The sequence below is a fragment of the Genypterus blacodes genome, unplaced genomic scaffold (assembly GCF_046128005.1).
Source record: "Genypterus blacodes isolate CSIRO-AG114 ecotype Tasmania unplaced genomic scaffold, CSIRO-AGI_Gbla_v1 ptg000036l_1, whole genome shotgun sequence".
Classification (NCBI taxonomy): Eukaryota; Metazoa; Chordata; class Actinopteri; order Ophidiiformes; family Ophidiidae; genus Genypterus; species Genypterus blacodes.
This window is the reverse complement of record NW_027466849.1, coordinates 3,556,164-3,576,939: the sequence shown is the minus strand read 5'-3', so window position 1 is coordinate 3,576,939 and position 20,776 is coordinate 3,556,164. Positions and strand designations below refer to the sequence as shown.

The 20,776-nt window shown below is 41.2% G+C and overlaps 2 protein-coding genes across 2 annotated transcripts; both read right to left on the bottom strand.

The window, feature by feature from the left end:
* Positions 1-329: 329 nt before the first annotated feature.
* Positions 330-10,723, bottom strand: LOC142996095 (adhesion G-protein coupled receptor G5-like). Its single transcript, XM_076146984.1, has 14 exons — positions 10,666-10,723; positions 9,982-10,050; positions 9,606-9,836; positions 7,492-7,660; positions 6,997-7,162; positions 6,473-6,595; positions 6,175-6,294; positions 5,726-5,765; positions 4,111-4,214; positions 3,868-3,983; positions 3,162-3,430; positions 2,099-2,204; positions 1,282-1,580; positions 330-1,193 (listed from the first exon to the last, which is right to left on the bottom strand). Exons 2-14 carry the CDS (start codon positions 10,040-10,042, stop codon positions 1,081-1,083), a joined length of 1,917 nt encoding a protein of 638 aa, XP_076003099.1. The 5' UTR covers positions 10,043-10,050; positions 10,666-10,723; the 3' UTR covers positions 330-1,080.
* A 265-nt stretch (positions 10,724-10,988) lies between these two features.
* On the bottom strand, positions 10,989-17,182 carry LOC142996085 (adhesion G-protein coupled receptor G5-like). The gene is made up of 14 exons (XM_076146974.1): positions 17,094-17,182; positions 16,579-16,724; positions 16,414-16,489; positions 16,101-16,242; positions 15,878-15,997; positions 14,188-14,307; positions 14,034-14,079; positions 13,827-13,921; positions 13,350-13,465; positions 12,694-12,962; positions 12,325-12,421; positions 11,920-12,049; positions 11,667-11,814; positions 10,989-11,413 (listed from the first exon to the last, which is right to left on the bottom strand). Exons 2-14 carry the CDS (start codon positions 16,709-16,711, stop codon positions 11,331-11,333), a joined length of 1,575 nt encoding a protein of 524 aa, XP_076003089.1. The 5' UTR covers positions 16,712-16,724; positions 17,094-17,182; the 3' UTR covers positions 10,989-11,330.
* Between the last annotated feature and the right edge of the window lie 3,594 nt (positions 17,183-20,776).

The window sequence follows — 20,776 nt, the reverse complement described above, 5'->3', positions numbered from 1 at the left end:
AATTATACAGCAGGTTTTCCTGTGTTGGAAACGATCCCCTCTTCTGAAATATCTCTTTGATTCCCTCTCCACACCACAGGGGGTCAACATGGGAGAGTCAAAGTGGATTTGCAATGAAGTCATGGGGTACATACAGAACTTACAGGATGATGTCAAACAGCAATGTAGATTAGAACAAATCGCATCATAGGTTGTGATAGAGAGAGAGAGAGAGAGAGAGAAAGGGGAGAGAAAAACAGGAAATGAAAAAAAAAACCAAACATATGGCATCCCGCCATGAAACCCCACCCAACCCCACATTCATACAACCCCACATTCACACACCCCCGTCCTGGACTGCCTGAAATGCAAAATAAAATAATAAAATAAAATAAAAAGGATCTGATCTGTGTTCTTGTAATCAGTCACTGGTCTGGCATAGCCTGTAGATCTGTGAAATAGGAGAGAAAAGGTTGCCATCTCTGATAGAATTTATCAGTGTGGTTCCTCATAGTGCATTTGATTTTCTCAAGTCTAAGAAAGTACATTGTATCCTTAAGCTATTGTGAAGTAGAGGGAGGGGTGAGGGATTTCCAATGTAGGAGCAGGCGTCGCCTGGCAAGCAAAGAGGTGAACATGATGATTTCCTTTTGTGGGGTGTTAAAAAGGTGTAGGTCATACAGAGTACCGAAGATGGCAATGTAAGGGGAGGGTAGAATTTGTATTCCCAATATGGTGGACAGTGTGTTGAAGTAACCCACCCAGTAGTTGAGGAGCCTGGGGCAAAGAAAAAACATGTGGCTTAAGTCACAATGAGGCATCGAACATCTATTACAATTGTCATCTACGTCTGTATACATTTCGGCTAATCTGGATAGCATGTCAAAGTTATTTGAAACAGTTGAAAAGTCAAGAAAACAACTTAATGTGCAAAATTAACAATTAACATTACCTTAAACAATTTACTTAACTATTTTTGCTTCACTGTTTTCAGTACTACAAAGCAACACAAACAGAACTGTACATCCATTTATCTAATGTTCCATTAGACAAGGCAAAGTAGCCCAGATGTTCCTTTCCCTCGCCTCTTCCCCCTATGATCTACTCAGGTTTGGCTGTGGAACTCTTCACAGGAGTTAAAATGGTCCTGGCATCCAACTGTTTCTGTCTCTGTTTTCGGGTTGATAGGCAGATCCACAGAAAGATAAAGAAACCTTGACAAAGAAAAACACAAGTTTATTTATATTGGTCAGAATTACAAGCTTTAAATACAGGACAAGTTGACACAAAATTACAACGGACCTTGTGCTGAATTGAGGATGCAGAAAAGGTAGAGGACGGGGTAGTTAACGTGTCCTGAGCCCAGGAAGGCGAGACCCCAAGTGATCCCCATCAGGAGGGAGAGGCCCAGCACAGTAAGGCCACTCCTGCAGGTCTTGGTGTTCCCTTTAGCCTCGGCTCCAACCCGGATCCTGAGCGTTCCTTTCATTCTACAGATACTGGACGCCACCACCACCAATATGGCAATGTTGAAGATGAATATGAGGGTGAAGTACAGCAGGTTCAAGGAGTAGGAGAAGGTCTTGTCTGTGATCCAGCAACTAGGGGCATTATGTGGTTGATCCATGGGAAGAAGTAGAGTGTTGTTTAACAAGACATTATGGCACAGATGTTTATAATCATTCTTTTTGTAGATAACGTGTATGTTTGTCATATACAAGATAACTGTAGATTACATATTGTTGTATTAAACCATCTGCGCTAAACCATCAGCTAAAACAAGAATTAAATTAAAACATTAAATATAATGTATGTATAAATATTTACAATCATGAACACAAATGTTGAATACGATACAAATGATTTTAGTTTGACATATTTCTGATAGAATACTTTTTGTCATGTTAATGTGTGAATTCCTGTATGTATGGTATGTATGTATGTATGTATGTATGTGCGTGCGTGCGTGCGTGCGTGCGTGCGTGCGTGCGTGCGTGCGTGCGTGCGTGCGTGCGTGCGTGCGTGCGTGCGTGCGTGTGTGTGTGTGTGTGTGTATGAATGTGCTATATTTACTGTATGCATGTGCTGCTGCTTGGCCAAGGAGCTGCTGTCTACTTACATGGCACTGGTTTGGTTTGAGTCAGTCATTGTTATTTCTGTAAAGCCGTAAAACTGTTTAAAGTCTTTCACTGCCCAAGTGGTGGCGACAATTACACCGGGAATTCCTGAACACACACACACACACACACACACACACACACACACACACACACATAAAGAGAGGGGGGGGGACATTGATGATGTCTTCAGATGGATTTTAAGCATTCCTATCTATTTTTCCCACTTCTAAAAAAGCTTAATTCCTCCTTGATACATCAACAACATAATGTTCAGCACCAACATAAGTATGACTTGTGATGCCACGAGGTTACGTTTCCTCAACTTTGCAAGTTTCTCTGCATAACCACAGACGCTGACTCATGTTCCCATGATGTGCTGAATTTGATGTGGAATTCCTCTGTTGCGGCCAATTCGGTACTGTTTACGGCCAGATTGCTGTGTGTGAATTCTCCGCTGCACTCTTTCTTCAGGTTCTGCCTTCCCTCCTCCTTACCTGAAATTAATGTTGAGACACCTGACTTCACTTTGCGATCAACACCATGGGGCTTTAAAAGTGTGAGGAGAGAGTGAGTGTCAGAAAGAGAGCAACTGTGCTCGTGATGAACGCCATGTACTGTTTGTAGTCTGATTGTTGGTTTATAGTTAATCGTTAGACCAGCAACAGCCTTTTGTGGGTGTTCACTTTTTGTTAGTTTTTTTTCTTCTGAATTCTGTAAAAAACAATTGATCCTTTTGGTTCATGTTGTAATACATTTTTTGTTTTTTGTAAAGCACTTCTGTGCAGACCTGGGTAAACTTACATTTGTTCCTCCCCTCATTCCCTAGACATTTTGGGGATGTAACAGGTCCCTTTACTGCATATTCCTTGTTCTTATGGATTCAGATTAATGACAACTCAATGCAGCTCAAAGACCTTTTGATGTAAATTTCTCATAATTACAAAAGTATTAATGTTATTATTCATTTATTCCTTATTCATCAAAGACTGGTACTCCTGATGACTAGTCTTGGCAAGTATCTTCCTAAATGATTGATTGCAACATCGCCATTGCAGCACTCACCCCATCCAGCGACAGACAATTTGAGGAAGTAGTTTTTGTAGTAGGTGTTAAACACCTTTATCAGCAGTAGATAGAGGTGTAGTCCTTCTATGGCCATCCAGGTGAAACAGCAGAGGAGGGAGTAATGTGTGACAGCTGCGATGAACTCACACACCCACTCTGGCTTCACGGTGGCACCCCACTCCATTAACAGGAAGGAGGTGTTGAGCAGTAACAAGGCCCCACTCAGGGACACGTGGATGGAGACAGAGTTATCCATTCTGTGGTTTCTGAAAGAGAGCATAAAGCCTCCACAGATATGTTTCACTGGCATAAAATACCGACCACAGCTGGTATAAACCCAGGAGCACAACACACTTCATCCATGATATTTGCTTCCAGACTAAAATAACCGTAACTGACATAAACCCAAACCTCATTTACACACTGTATTACTACATGCAACAAATTGTCACCAGATAAAATAAATTCAAGGACACTTGGGTACTTTCTCTTCAACTTAATAGATGTGAATGTATAAGAGGACTGAGATGCACTGGATTGCCTTCACACCTTGCATTAAAATGTGATCTCTGTATAAAGCTACTGTATGTTACCATTATGGTATTTCTGACTATAATGTCAATGTTCTATTCTGAAGCATGAAGTCTTGGCTGGTGAAAACATGAGCGGGCAGGATCGATCCATACTTGAAGTGCATACATACCGACTGAAGATGTACAGCAGGAGGGATAAAACAGCGAAGAACGCAGACAGGCTGCAGCCTATGTAACTGATATAAGAGAGTATCTTCCAGTGCACTGCTTCAATAGAGTCTCTGATCTGCAGGCAAGATTGAGTGATGGTGAAATCATAATGTGACTCTTCCCATTATGTGTGGAATCAGAGCCATTTGGTGTATGAAAAGTCTTCTATGAATTGAGTTTTAATGTATAAATATCTTTCTTACCAATAAGACGGCAAATGGTGTTGTGTGATTACAGCTGCACAGCAGGTTTGCAGTGTTATTTGAGGTTCTGTCAGTCTCACATCCATCTGTTTTCCAGAGCCACTCTGAGGAAATATACATCACCTGGTCATCAAATTATTCACTAAAGTATTTCATACTATAAATAATGCAACAGAAGCCACTTCTAGCCGTGCTACAGTAATTATGCGTGTCCTGCACTTAAGGAAACATGCAGGGTGGGCACAAGTGTTGGATGAGGGATTATTTATGTGTTAAGAGTCAATTGATTTACAGCTTATTCATGTCAATTTATATATGATAATGGTGTTTGAAAGAAGTTTTATAAAGTGTGTAAATGTAATGACTTCTTCTTTTCCTTTCGGCTGCTCCCTTCAGGGGTCGCCACAGCAAGTCATCCGTCTCCATCCACCCCTATCCTCTGCATCCTTTTCTCTTACACCAACTAACCTCATATCCTCCTTCACTACATCCATATACAGTATCTCCTCTTTTGTCCTACTCTAGGCCTCCTGCATAGCAGTTTAAACCTTAGTATCCTTTTCCCAATAAATTCACTATCCCTCCTCTGTACATGTCCAAACCATCTCAGTCTGGCCTCTCTGAATTTATCTCCAAAACATCTAATGTGCTGGTCGCTCTTATGTACTCATTCCATTCCTATCCATCCTTGTCACTCCCAAAGAGAACCTCAACATTTTCATTTCTGCTTCCTCTAACTCTTCCTCCTGTCCCTTCCCCAGTGCCACTGTCTCCAAACCATACAGCATCTCTGGTCTCACCACTGTCCTGTACACCTTTCCTTTCATTCTTGCTGATACTCTTTTGTCACACATCACTCCTGACACTTTTCCCCACCCGTTCCAACCTGCTCGCCCACGTTTCTTCACTTCTTTTCCGCACTCTCCGTTGTTCTGGACTGTTGACCCTAAGTACTTAAAATCCTCCACCTTCTTTATCTTTTCTCCCTGCAACATCACTGTTCCACTTGTGTCCCTCTCATTCACACACGTACTCTGTCTTACTGCGGCTAACCTCCACCTTTCCAGATTTTCCTCCACCTGCTCCCTGTTCTCACTACAGATCACAATGTCATCTGCAAACATCATGGTCCATGGAGATTCCTGTCTGACTTCATCTGTCAATCACCATAGCAAACAAGAAGGGGCTCATGGCTGATCCTTGATGCAGTCCCACCTCCACGTTGAACTCCACTCCACATTCTAACATACTTCTCTACCACTCCAGACTTCCTCATACAGTACCACAGTTCCTCTCTTGGTACCCTCTCTTTTTCGAGATCTACAAAGACATAATGAAGCTCCCTTTGTCTTTTTCTGTACTTTTCCATCAACATCCTCAAAGCGAATACTGCATATGTGGGTGTAAATGTAATGACTAAAGACACATTAAATACTAATAAAGCCATAGTTGATGGATATGTCAAATTATGCTCACACATTCTCATATACTACTTGATTCAGCCTTGGTAACTTTGCAGGGACTTGAGATTACATTGACAAAGTTGCATCAGAATATACTCTCACGCTTTACAATTGTTCTAAACCATAAATTGATTGATTGATTGTTCACCTACCTTCTTCGTTAAAATAGTGACATTTGAAGTGAAAACCTTTCTGTAAAAATACAAAACAAAGAGTTGTATTGAAGGTATAAAGACACACACAGGCTAAGCATGTATGCTCCCATTAGCTACATTCATTCATTTGTTGTAGATTTAAAGGTCAAATATTGAAGATACAATCAACCTTTCAGAAACATTTTATGTTTAACCTAAATCCTGAATTATGGATTTGTTTGTAGGGGGAAAAAACATTTGAGCCCAGAGAATAGTTAGGAAGCATGCTACAAGCTATCTATATGATGATGATGATGATGATGATGATGATGATAATATGATGGTCCACGTTATGTCACGTGTTTGACACACGTCTTTCTCACCTCTACTCTTCCTTACATAAGAGAGCCCAGACGGGAAACCATACAATGTTTTGTGCCAACCATCTCTGATATTATCATACTTACAGCCAGCATAAAAGAAGAGACGTTGAAATTCATCTCCACTGCTGTTTTGAGATCATGAAGGTGTTCCCCTCCCAGTAGTTCTGTCCTGATGACCATTGACGAGATGTTCTCCTGTTTAAACTGACGCGGGGGCAAAGGTTTGGTAGCGTAACAGAAACAAAGCAGAGAGAATAGCAAACATACTGTATATAGGTCGCTGAGGACGAAGAGATCACATTCTTACAGGTTTAGCTGCAATATGTAACCTTATAACATGCCTGAGATATGCTGAGAGGAAACTGGGAGTGTCAGGATTTACTTGAAAATGATTGTGTTGCATGTAGCTGACCAAGCCAACGATCCTCTCCGCCTCAGGGATGCTGCTCAGGGCATCCACTGGAAGCCACGTCTGAGGGACAAATGACTTGTTCTGAGGCAGCAGCTAAAGGTGGATGAAGAAAGGTTACGTCAAGCTATTGTGTCCCGTGGTTTCCACTCAAAATCGTCAATTCAAAACTATGGCAGCATCTACACCCTATAGGCTCTCGATGGTGGTGGACGGGACCTTTTGCATTGCATATTTTGCTTTACGCAGGCTTGATTAGGGCACACACAGTTGCTGCCTCCCAGTTCTTGATTTAAACACAGCTGATTTATTGATGGGGCAAGGAGACATGGAACCAGAACCACCATCGAGAACCTTTAGGACGCACTTGGTGGATATGTGCACTCGCTACTGTACTAAACTCTCCAAGTGTCCTCAGGTTCATTACAATCACAGCTGTTATTGTTGTCTTTCCCAATGTGCTTTCATCTTTAGAGTCTTCCTCAGAGCTTCTGTACCTGTGGATATTCTATCTGGATCTTTTCGCTGGGCGATGCAGAGGAGACGTTAGCGTCGCTGATGCTGACCACGTTCAGGGCCAAGTCCCTCAGGTTGTAGTGCCTGGACTCTCCTGGCTGGAGCTCAGTAAAGCTCATGATGTCATGGATCATTTGTCTTTCTTTGCTGCAGTCAGACAGCGTGGAGAAGTCAAGTCATTGTCTCTAACCCGTGTACACACACATACCTTTCAGCTATCAGTATATACTGTATTACAGAGAACTCAAATTCTTTGGGAATATTTTGAAGATTTCATTTGCAAATATGAGTATCACCCATATGTTTTGTTATACTTTATTTGTGATTCAAGTAGTTGCTAAACAATTGTGTTAAACAAATATTATCATGTATTCCTATACTGACAAATTACTTGTGTATTGATAGAAATAGTATGAATAAGGTCAATGTAAATTGACGTCTAAACTGTACACAGAGGAGGAATACCAAAGACTTACTTGATGAAAGCCATCTTGATATTGTGGTTTTCACTGAAGAGCTGTGGACACATTTCTCTTAAAGTGAAAAGTTTGATCAAATGGCTCTGCTGAGAGTCCGACTTATTCACCGATTCAATGAGTGGCAAAATCGTTGTCTCCTTGCAAAGATATGTGTTGCAGTTCCAATCTATGCAAAGTGGAGAAGGATTTTAACCTTGAAAATATGGCAATAATGCAGAAAATAATGAAGCAGTATTGGTAATCAGTTGTTCTTATCTACATTCTGTTGGGGCATACACAGTTTTTAACCTTGTAAATATGTGAGGCCTGTACAGGCCTGAAGCTTGTCCCCACAGGGCTGACTCTGATAAAGAATGGAATCCTTTGTTCACAAAACAAGAAACGTACAGTCCCCAGAGTTGAGGTGGACCCACCCCCTCTTCACACCTTGATGTGAAGATGTCATAGACCCAGCCGCCGAGACATTGGTCAAAAGGTTAAGACTTGGCCGTGAGGTAATTTGCAGTATAAAAAGCCGTGGAAAATCAAAATCAGTCTCTTCAGCACAACCCAAGCAGTAAGGAAGAGGAAGAAACCCAAGAATTTGCCCTGAATTTTACAATTCAGTGAACCCACAAGCTAGCTCTCCCATGCTGCTGTGAAGACGTCCCCTCATCTCTCCCTGGACAAAGACCAAAATTTTTGTCTCAGTGAGTTTTTCTCGGAATCTGTTGCCAGCGAGATTTCCTTTCGATTGCTCGACCTGAATCCTGATTGTAAATGAGGAGGCAAGCAGTTTCCTCCTGTTTCTTCATTTCTCTGTCGACAAACCAAATCTCCCCACTTGGACCAGAAGAATTGAATTGAGGATCTGCAGATCTGCCCCTGTGATCAACTCATCAGCGCACAAATCTGCCTAAATCCACTAAGAAGGCCCAACTGGATCCTCAACGCAACAGACTGCTCAACCCATTCTACGGTGAATTGCAATAAGGACGCAATTTCACCAAGTTCTTAGACGTCTGGGCAGAAATAGAGTTAGAAAGTGATATCATATGCATTAGATGCGGCATACTGTGTGTTCTTAACTAAGCAAAATATTAATAGTGTTCTTTTAATTTTTCATCCGTGTTAATCAACACCGATTGCATGTGCGCCGTTCCTCTTTTTCTTTCCTTTTCTCTCTCACTCCTTTGTTCTTGGTAAACAGTGCTAATGTGCGACACCACCGTGTGTCTGACTGAAGGTTTTGTGTACTGCAAAAATTTCCTCTCAGCCTTTCAGCCTGTCTCAGAAACCACCTCAATCAGAACTGACTCCATCCCATCTTCTCCTTCTCTGAGGGGTGGGGCACTCAGTCACCCTCACGCACACACGCACAGGCACACGGCCCCCACACACAGGGAAATCAATGAATCCGCCATCTTGGTAGTGAACTTGAACTTTGGAACTCCTCCTATACACATGTGTTTACCCGCCATTTTGTATAGCCCTGTTTCTAAGCTAGATCCCTCCATTTTAGTTTGATCCAGGTCCCACTAGTGGGTGTGTCAATAACTTCGCCACTTCCTGTACATCATCTCTTACATACACACACACACACACACAGACACCCAAGCTTTTCTTTCCTTGTGTTTGAATCCGTATTACTGGAACTTCTTACTATTGTTTTATGTTTTCCGGTTTATTATATTGATGGTGATGACTCTTAGTAAGCCTCCGTCTAGGCCAAGTCCCACCCTTCCAGATTGATTTCGAACACAAAACTTATCTTGAAACAATTCACATTTAATTAATTAATTAATTGATTAATTAATTAAATAGTTGTAATTGATCATTAAGATTTATGGTGAATCTTTGAGGCTTAGGTCAATTATCTGCTATCTTTGTCCCCTTACAAACAAGGGGTGGTTCCCCTGATGACTTTAATTTATTAATATCTTTATTATTTTATTTTGATTTGATTTGATTTATTTTGATAGCAATATTTGATATAGTAATGTTACCGACAATTCTTATGTTGTTTATGGTGCAATGGTACAGGAATGAAGATGATGGAGTGCAATGTGAGATGCTAAATCTAAGCTTAGCAGGCTTGCCTTGCACGTTTGAGGCTGTGATCACATACTTACAGGATTGTATGGTGAACTCCAGTGGAGGTGCTGTCATATTTGCCCTGAGGCAAAAAGTGTTGTACTGGTACTCCAAACTTCTGTTGATTATGCACTCAACAAAGCAGGAAAGCCCATTGATGCTGCATCTTACCACACCCAGATGTAAATCATCCATGATGTTTAAAGTTGTCACAGATGCATTAGTCAATGTATCAACACTGAGGATCCCTTTTGACATGCTGAAACAAACTTTACAGAATAGTCATATGGTGAATAAACTATGAACTTAAAATGAGAGAACAATAAACATCACAAATGTAAATGTTATAACAAATTGTATCAGAAGTGAACTGAAGCAAAGTTGCTATGCATATTGCTGACTTTATTTTCTTACCTTCTGCTGAGATTATGCCAGGCGGCTCCTGCAGCAGTAACCACAGTAGGAAGGGAAACATTGCTCTTCCTGTCAATGTGTGGGTGTCGCAATAAGAGAAAAAAGAACAATCATATCAGTGCTTTTGCAAAAACAGACATTTGTTCCTGTGCATTCCCTGCAATGTCAATCAAACATTAATGGCCAAATTTGTTACTATGACGCAAAGCTTCAATGGGCCTCCTGTCCAAACATACATTATAATTTAGCTCGGATTTGGATGACTCGTCTGGTATCTTTATCAAATTGTACCTGTGGTCTATCACACCTGCAGCAAATCTGAATGGGTTCCTTCCTGGCCCATGCCTCAGCCTTATACCAGCTTACTCATGTTAACAAACAAACGTACATACACCAGTGAGAATTCTTCCTTGACAAAGACAGCAATAATATACCATATTATTTATTATTAAAAATTCATCCTAACTCAGACCCAGTGGCTGAATCGCTGCAACACAGTGGTGATTCGGAAATACAGTCTATGAACTTGTGCATAGCACTTCACCAAAGCCACACCAGGAACTGTTTCTTGTAATCTACAGTACCTCTAATCTAATCTTCTTTCTCGGAATGTTGCTGTTTTTCCACAGTTTCCACCCTGAGAAGTGTAAATCATTACTTAAATACAATAAAGACAACACTTACAATGAAGTAAACAGGTTGCATCCAGCTGTGCAGAGTCCACAGTGAGTTCAAGTTTAACAGTACTTGTGTTCAGCCTGCTGAGTGGCAGATATTTATTTATTTCTAGCCAAATGCAAATGCAAATACTGCCTAAATTTGTTTAATTTATTACCAACTGCATGCAAATACTGTTTGTTGGGAATCTAACCGTATGGGCACAGTTAGAAGAACAATATGGGCTGTAGTTTGTACCATATTGGTAAATGTTGAGTATTGGAAGAAGAAAGGTTGCCAGAAATAATAAAGGTTAAAGTCGCGTAACATTACAATATGGTATGGTCTTTATTCAACACACATTGGATATAATACATAGAGAAACACAAAATCATTCAAAATAAAAATAATAGTAAATGCATCCTTACATTATGTATATATACTGTATGTATATGCATCAAGAAAACATTTATCAATGTATCTGTATGATAAAAAAAAAATGAGGATTTCCCCTTTATCAACCCAGACTGCAGCCTCCCACCACCCTGAATGGGAATGATAGAAAATAAATGAATGTATGGATGTGGCCCATATGATAATTTGTGAGTACTGTAATGGGCTGGGAACTCATTCCACATTTCCCCCTGCCACATGAGTGCTGGTGGTTGCCTACAATCTTAGCCTTCGGAGTTTTACGTTTCACAGCTTGTAGTTGTAGCAACTGAAGTGTTGATCTTCTTCAAAGACAAACAGAACCACAGGAAGATGAAGAAACCTGAGTCAATAGAAGAAACAGTGAGAAAGTACACACGCATAGACAATGTAAAATGTCAATGTCTAAATCAAATCCAGCTCATCTCAGGTCATCAGGAAAGCTTGTCACTGTCCAATAGAGACAGCCTCATGGGTCTATCCATTGCAAATTCACGGTGGGAGTTTGACAAATTAGTTACACCCGATTCTGCTCAGCTCCTGCAATTCCTGATTTATTGAACAGAGAGGAATGCGAGCCAGCTGGCCATGCTGACCTTGGAGTGGGTTCAGTATGGAGAAGAGGTATGAGCCAAAAAGGTTCAGGTTGCCAAACGAGAAGAAAGCCAGTCCCCAGGTGATTCCAAGCAGACAGGTGATCCCCAGCAGGGAGCAAGCATCTCGCTTGGCTTGCCCTCTTTCACTCTGTATACATGAGAGGAAAAGAAATTGGTTGCATTTCTACTGAAAGATAAAATGCACAGATGAAAGAACTTTTTGAGAGGCCAGAAGAGTGAAACTAGCCTGTACCTCTCTGCTGCGGCGGAGACGCACAACCTGCCTGACCACTGCCCCTAACATGGTTATATTGAAGAGAAACACCAAGCTGAATGATCCCACTGTGGTAACCAGCTTCACTTTCTCATCGGATATATAACATCTGTAGAGAGAGTGGACATGTATAATGATTGTGTCTTCTCGACTGAAACATACATGGATAATACTCTAAGAACAAAAGTGAAGTGATCGGTAATTATGTGGTAGTATGTACAGGATATCCGTGCAGGTGGGACGATGCTGCTGTCAGCCAATTTGATAACCAAATGCCACGGCGCCTCACAGCCTGCCAGCACCATGAGGCTAATGCAAAACATGAGATAAAAGCGGGTAATGAATAAGCTTGTTCAGCCAAACTTGTGTCTACGCTTCTCTTACATTTCAGTGCTGTTGGGGTTGGTTTGGTCTATATGGACAGGGCCGTACGTGTCCGTATCTATGGCAACCACCACGATCACAATAACTGCAGGGACACCTGAAACACAAGGATTCAGATGGGGATATATCATTTCGCATAAGGTTCTGCCACAGTGTGATGAAAACCAGGCTTGGAGGCGCTGCAGCATCTTCACAAGCACATTCTGCTCCAAAGTTAAGCACCTTACTTATCTTTTATATGACTGTGATAAATGTCCTGATGTCACTACAGCTAAGCAAACGTTTACACATTGCATACTGAACCACTTCTTCTCTGATTTTGGAATATGTTTGAAAATGCTGCTGGCCCTGTCACCAAACACTACTCACCCCATCCCACTAAGCTCAGTTTGAGCAGGTATCTGCTGATATAGATGTTGAAGACTCTGATAAACAAAAGGTAAAGGTGGAATCCCTCCAATGCCATCCAGCTGAAGGAGGCCAGCAGGGAGTAGTGAAGAAAGAGGGCCATGTAAAAGCAAAGCCCATGGGAGTGCAGTTGCGCCACCTTCTGGCTTGGGAGGAAGTGTACGTTGAGAAGGATCAGAGCGATGACAAGGTTGATGTGGACCTTCAGAGAGATATCTGATCTGGCTCTTCTGTAAGATAGAGGGAGATTTGCATGATCATAGCACTGAGGATAAGGTCGTATATAGGGAAACAAGCATGGCAGGGGGAGTGGAAGAAAGAGATGAAAGAAGTTTGTGAAGGCTCTCAGTCATCCAGGTCACGGTGTCCCTTCTTGAGTTCTGAACTGCCTTTGGGATGAGAGGTGAAACATCTTCAAGCCTTTAATAGCAAGTCCAGTCGCCTAAGATTAAATTTCCTTGGAGATGAAAGAAGGAAGTGTGCAAGAGAGGACGGTGATGGAGGAGGATAGAAGGAATGAACACAATGGAAGATGAATAGCAGCATGCTATTGCTATATGGCAGCGAGGACGGAGTAAAGGAAGTAAGGAAGGATAGTTAAAGAAGCACCTGCTGACCTTTTTGTGATGAAAAGAACAACAGTGGTCACCAGGGCAACGAGTGAGAGGCTGCAGCCAATCAGAGTGATGTATGACATAACTTCCATATGTTTTGGTGGGACGTTTAAGGGCACCTGAGGAGATAACACCACAGATTCCTGATAACCTGATAACCTAAATTATTAACTTTACAGTTTCTAACTATGAGCTTCAGCATCTTAAAAATCTAAATGTCATCAGAGGCAGACAATCATGGGTTCTGAAATTGATGGCAAAGATGCAGAAACAGAAGGTGAGTCGGTCTCTCGAACCTCTCAACAAACAACACATAACTACACAACCACAAACTCAATATTAAACAAACTACTAAAATGCGATAAAAAAGTGCAGAAAACTGTGCAATGATAAAGTGTCAAAGCTACAACTTGAGACTTCCCATGATTGTGTTCCCATGAAGTGCTCAGGTCCTGACGTATATTGTGGCTTGTTTCCTACCATGAGCACGGCAAAGTAGGTGAGGTGATCACAGGAGCAGGTGACTTCACTCTGAACGGGTTTCCACTCGGTCATGCAGCCTTCAGTCTCAAACTCTGGACAGGCACACACGCACACACACACACACTAGTTTTGAAATATGAATGAATGAAAGTGTCAAATCATGTTTATTGTTATTCACCGTAAATGTAACGTATGGTAACTCACCCTTTGTCGTAAAGTTAAAGAACACACAGCTCGGTTTTTCACTCTCCTGTAAACCAACCACATGCAATGTTGAAGCTGGATCATTTGTGGTTATTTTCAGGTACATTGAACAAATCCATGACATGATTTGTAAAATAACAATGACAAAACTCACAGAAGCGTTAGTGATGCTCATAGAGATGGTGACGCGCTCTCGTAGCTCTGAAATGTGTCTCCCCTGCACGCCCAGGCCTATCAGTCTGCTCTCATACAAGCCTTTGTTTCCCCAAATGACCTTTAACACACATTGGATTAGATTATTTCTACAGGCAATCCATTACTGTGCATGAGTCTGGGCATTATCCTCGAGTGGGAGAAATCCACCTAAAGATCCTCTTGTGCAGAGATACTGTATCATGAATCTGCGATGTATAGGCTGCCTGCTCAGAGGCTTAACGTGAAGAGGTTGGTTTTATTTATCGGTGTCTACAATTCTTCAACGTTGCCTCCAAAAAGAAGCTTCACCTTTTACAACCTCAAACATATAACATCATTCATCCATGTTTTAACCCTCGTAATGTCCTTAGGGTTAGGGTTAGGGTTAGATAAAATAGATAAAATATGTTTTTAGTCATTTGATTGAGTTTGGGGAGTTTTATTGAATTTTATGACTCCTTTTGCCATTTGCAATGGGGCAAATTGTCACACCATACTGCTCTCCAACACATCTTTCATCTTGGATGTTTGATGTGTGTGGTCAAGCAATGCTTATTTAATTATGGGACAACAACAAGAGGTCTTGGGGCATTTCACATTTGAGTCTGAGAGAGACAGGCAGCACAAGATGAGGCAGAAGCTCTATACTGCACAGGAGGCTCCCGAGCTAATATTTAACCATGTTGTGGAAAAGAAGGACCAGGAGGACAATGCTGAACATAAAGAGGAGGAAGAATCAATTGATGAGGAGGATTCAGGGTCACAAGAGGTAGATGAAAATTAAGGGACATTTTTGTGGTAATGGGTTGGACTGGGGTCAGACTAAAGGTGTAACACAAAATTAATTGAACATTTATACTTTATGCTTTAAATAACAGTCAAACCATTTGGGGTCAATATGACCCCAGAGGACAGTAGGTGTCAGTATGGCAGCCATACAAAAAAAAATCAAAAAATGCAAAAACAGCACCACCACTAAACTTTGACATATACCACTCATACATATATGTCAAATAGTTAAGATAATATCAAATAGTAAAGAGAAAGTTGTTTTAAATTTCTTATACTCAAAAACAGGGTATATTTTAGGTAAACAAGGCCTTTTGGCCCTAAATCCAAAATGACTGGAAAAATTTGTGGTAGTTGGTTGGACTAAAGGTGTCAGACTAAAGGTGTAACACAAAATTAATTGAAAATGTAAACTATATGCTTTAAATAACCCCAGAGGGCCTTTGGTGGACTCTACAAGGTTAAATCACTTCAGGCGCAAACTGCTTCTCTAATATTTACAAGGGTTAACAATCAGTAAGATAGTGCTCATCACTTTATCAATCTTGGGCACAAACTTGCGAGCAAGTTGCGGGTCTACATGTGTCTCACTGAGCTTGATACGTTTTGGGAGTCAAATTACAACAACCAAACTACAACTGCTGTCCAAGAAATAGCTAAATATGCAATTTATATCGAAAAATAATCAAAACTCTTCAATTAAAGTAGATTTGACACAGTTTACCCAATCCTGTTTTCACCAGCCCTTCTTTCCTCCTCCTCCTCATCTACGTATTTCCCAACAGCATCAACAGCTTTGTAAAATCAAAGTTCAATGTAGATATATGTTCCAAAATCAATAGAAAATGTTTGTATCTGACCCCTTTTTTTTCAGGCCATGTCAGCATGCAGAGCATAATCGTGTTGTCCATCCTGGGATCCAACTCTTTTGGTAAATGAACCCTCACGACCTTCTTGCTCATCGCTCCACTTGTTGTCACCTGTGCGACAAAGGGACAAAGTCAAAAACAGGAAGAGAAGTGTTGCATGCAGTTCCCAATAAGGTCAAAATAATCTAGTACAATGGCAGTGAGATTCTTTTACCTCAGTGTCGCTGGCAAAAATGTTGAGGCCTGCAAATTGGCCAACTGGTTTGTACAGGAAGGTTACCAACCGATTGTCAGACATGGACATGGTCTCATTCACGTCTGTGTCCATTAGAACGCTCTCTAACACCTCCATGGCACTTAATGGCAGATGGAAAGGTCAAACAAATAATAAACCTAGATTTATTTTTTAGACTGGCAAGTGGCAGATCAATACTTCACTTTCCATTGCATTGATTGTTAACCTTTGATCCAGCCATTTATTTACTTATTTCAACACACAATAAATATATTATCGTAAAGTTGTTTACTCCATAGTTTCGTTGTCACTTCCTTTCTCCAAAATGTCATTTACATCTTTCATGCAATTGCGGGAATTCAAGTTGCCTGTAAAATAAAGCAAAGATTTGTTATCTTCAAACAACAATGAAATATGCACAAATAGCATAATTAATAAATTGGTCTAAATCTCTCACCTTTGCCTTCTTTTTTTTGACAGCTTTTGTGCTTTTTGTATTTTTTTCCCAAGTCAGTTGGATCCCCGACTTTCTCTGCAATGATGAGAATAACCCAGAACGAGGCGAGACAGCAGAGGAACCACCACTGCATCCTGTTGCTGTCACTAAAGGACACATACGCCACAAAACAGAGAAACCAATACGTCTAAATGAATCCATTCCTGTGAAACACATCTCAAGCATGCACTCCAAGTTATATCAAACTCTACAGTACTTTTTAACTCACTTTATGAAAATCAGTTTACTTCATAAACTGAACTATTCAAAGAAATTAGTATAGATATAACACATGCTGCAGAACATGCTGAAAAGTGTATCCAACAGACAACCCTTACACAGACACACACGTAAAACATGTTCCCATAAATGAGTTAACTAGTAAACAGTTCATCAGCAAAATAGTATTTAGTAGTTTCAGATACATGCGCATATCAGAAATACTGCCCATCCCATGTGAGAATAAAATCTCCCACCTTTAAGTACAGATGCTGCTGAGTCACTGAAGAAACTTTTTTGGCTGAAGTTAAAACACTACGACTGCTGTGTTGAAGTGGCAAGTAGGAGTGATGCAAGTGAACACAGGAAGCTTTATTAGCTCGTATAGCTTTGTGAGGAAGTTGCATTCAAAACAAGCAACTGGTTGTGACAGAATAGAAAGAAGACATTTGTCCATTGTCTCTTCAGCCATCTACAGTGAAGCCCACGTCAAATGGTGCACACTTTTACTCACACATGTATTCAGTAGCACAGGTCTGAGTGATGTGTTTCTCTTGGAGATCTTGAGGAGCACTTCTGATCATATAATATACACCACAGCACTTGTGCATGTCAGTAGTGCCACCACCAGAGAGCAGCAGTGCCTCAAGAAACTGAACAAAATGATGAGTTGATCGTTGAATGAAAGCTACTCATTGAGAGAAATTCTTGTCTTTTTTATTCTATTGTCCTTTTTATCTCATTAATGTAAATCCAAAGTCCAAGACAAGAATCTGCAACTCTGGATTTGGCAGCAAATGAAGCCTTTTCCCACCCACATTATTTAAATGGAATCAAACCCACAGTCAGTTGCCCTGCCAGGCCCATTTGACAAGGCAGAAAACACATTAGACACATGTGTCTTATGTGTTTACGGACCACCTGTAGCTATTGACACTTTAAATGCATTCCATGACACAATGTGTGTGATCGTGTGTTATGTCATTCAGTCTTTTCTTGCCCATACACACTGTGCTTTCTCCATCAGCACGTTTAACAAGCCGGACAGGCAGGTGGGCTTCCTGCCAGCTGCTCAGCACCACACACACACACAAAACACACACACACACACCCACACACACACACACACACACACACACACACACACACACACACACACACACACACACACACACACACACACACACACAGACACACACACACACACCCACACACACACACACACACACACACACACACACACACACACACAGACACACACACACACACCCACACACACACACACACACACACACACACACAAACTTCAGTAGAACACAGTAGAATATGAGATCCCTTATTTCAGTGTTCTTCAACCGGGGTTCAACCGGGGTGCCACGTGAGAGATTGTCAGGGGTGCCATGGGAAATTATCCAACTTCACTTAATTAGTCCGTAAGCCAATCCGAGGATCTGGCCCAAGAGACAGACTGGCAGATCACAAATTTTGAATTGTGTTTAATCGCAAAAAAAGGTGCCTTGGCTCAAAAAAGGTTGAAAAACACTGCCTTATTTGTTCACTCCAGCGAGTTACACTGTTGATGACTCACATGTTGTCAAAGGAAAAAAACTCTAAATTCAAAATAAGTTGAGAGAGTGTGTAAAATACTTAAAACATAATTAATGTTCTAACTTAATTCTATTTTCATAAATTTGCACTCATTCTAAATGTAATGCCTGCAACACGTAACAAAGAAGTTGCAATGTCAATATAAGAGTGGGAATGATGAGGAATTTCAAAATTCAAAAAAATCATTGCACAGGTAAACATTTTTATTTGCAAAAAGCAATAAAGCTCATCACTTGGTACATCAATGATCTTGTATATGTGCAGTGTTCGGGAAAAAGAGAATTTTCAAATTACTGCTTTCTCTTTTTATATGCATTGTATACACTAACTCAAAGTGTGGTTTGTTTGTGACCTTTTATATAAAGTAACATTGAACTTCTTCTTACTTAAATGGTTGTATTTACTGTATCGACTTTACAGTGTAAAGAAAACAAATGAAACACTGTTTTAAGAAGTCAATGAGGTTGTTGTATTCTCTGGGGGTTTTCCCTTTGCTGGTGATGACTGGCTGATGTGAGAGGCTCTGTCAGCCCTCTGGGGTCTGATCATGTCTATGGCAATCGCTCACACACTGCTCAGCTTGATAAAAACCCGACCAGTGAGGTACAATGCAGAGTGACTCATAACACAGCAGCTGCCGACTCGTACTACTGATCGGGGAGGGAGGGGGCTTGTGTATTAAAGCATCATTCTGTTTGTGAATGCGGCACATCAAGTTGTCAGCAAAAGTGACACAGCACTAAACATAATTCTGGTTTGATGTTTACTTTTACAATCTGCAGGGAAGGGGACTGTCAAATACTTTTTATGACACGCTTGCTATTTGAATCGCTTAAACTACACAACTCTCTCGTTCCGTTTCGTTTCAGAGAAGCGTCCACAAATGTATTGGAACACTCCGAGTAGAAGTTATTTGGGGAGGATCTGCCAGTGGCTGCCATTGTATGTGTTTAGCCAACCATAGCACTTCCTCCCTTGTAGTAGCCTAAGGCCATGGAGGTTAGTGAGTTGCTTGGGTATTTTATGGTGCTGCAATACCACTAAACAGTAACTGCAAAAATAGAGAACTTCCCGAAATTCTGCACAATTGATCTGCTGATGTTCAGGTGGCTTGGTTTGCCAAGAGAGATACATACTGTACTGTTACCTTTGAGGTTTTAAATCCGAGCCTCTGACCTTTATCACGCCTTCACCCTCTCCCCCACGTTCTCCAATCACTGTGCCCCTCCGGTGAGATAGTTCAATAGAGGTGAAATACAGCAGAAGTCAAAAGGAAGTTAAATCCTATTGTTAAGTATACTGCTGCTACAGAAGTGAAGTGATCAAATGTATCAAATAACTGAGGAAATACTAAGTAATGATAATAAGTAGTTCCTTCTATTTGCCTCATTTGTTGCTCGGTTGGATCAGTTGACGTGTCTGTCCACAGTCTCCATCAATTCCAATCAAACCGCCTGTGGAATCTGGATCTTTCCCTGCTGTGTTATCAGCCCATCTGCAGTGATGACAGGCGCTTCCTTCTCACCTGGAGAAGCCACCACAGGGCTTTTGAGGCAGGCCGTTTCTATTCATACAGATGTCTTAAAGTAGAAGACGTGATGCAGTTACAGGTGCAGTTTTAGCTGTGTCTCTGTGTGTGTGTGTGTGTGTGTGTGTGTGTGTGTGCGCGCGCGCGCGCGCGCGCGCGTATGTGTGTGTGCAAATATTCTATATGCCCCTGTCATCTGTGGCCAGTTTTATGGGTACCTTAAATATCAGAATTATCATGTTTTCGATCTTGATACCTCTGATAATCGGCCTCTGTGTGTGTCTGTGTGTGTGTGTGTGTGTGTGTGTGGTGCGCGGGGGGAGGGTCATGTTTGCCTCGGGCTCTCTCTCACTCTGCTCCTTCCCACTTCCACCTCCGTCCGGTTGATAACAGCGCTGGTCAAGTAGCGTCAAGGTAGCTCGAAAGTTGCCGAGACAACACCGGAAATTCTCAACCTTCAAAATTAAAGCCTAAAAATTAATCGCTAGGGAACAATAGATTGTTTTTTTTATATACAGTATACTAAATATAGATAACTTAATGGTATTAGTAGGCTTCGTCCCCCCGAAATAACCGATCGAATGACCCCAGTTCGAATGTGCTCCAGCTACTATAATTCTAAGCCTTTGATGCAATAGATTTGATTAAACTTGTCCAACGATGATGGGTACCTGTCATGGCCTATTGCAGGTTGAAGGTCATTTTTGGGGGTAAATTCAAGTGTGCTGCAGCCTTTACCTATTGTTATAGTAGCAATTGTAGAACTAGTTGAATATTATAATTCGTATAAGTATGTACCGTCTT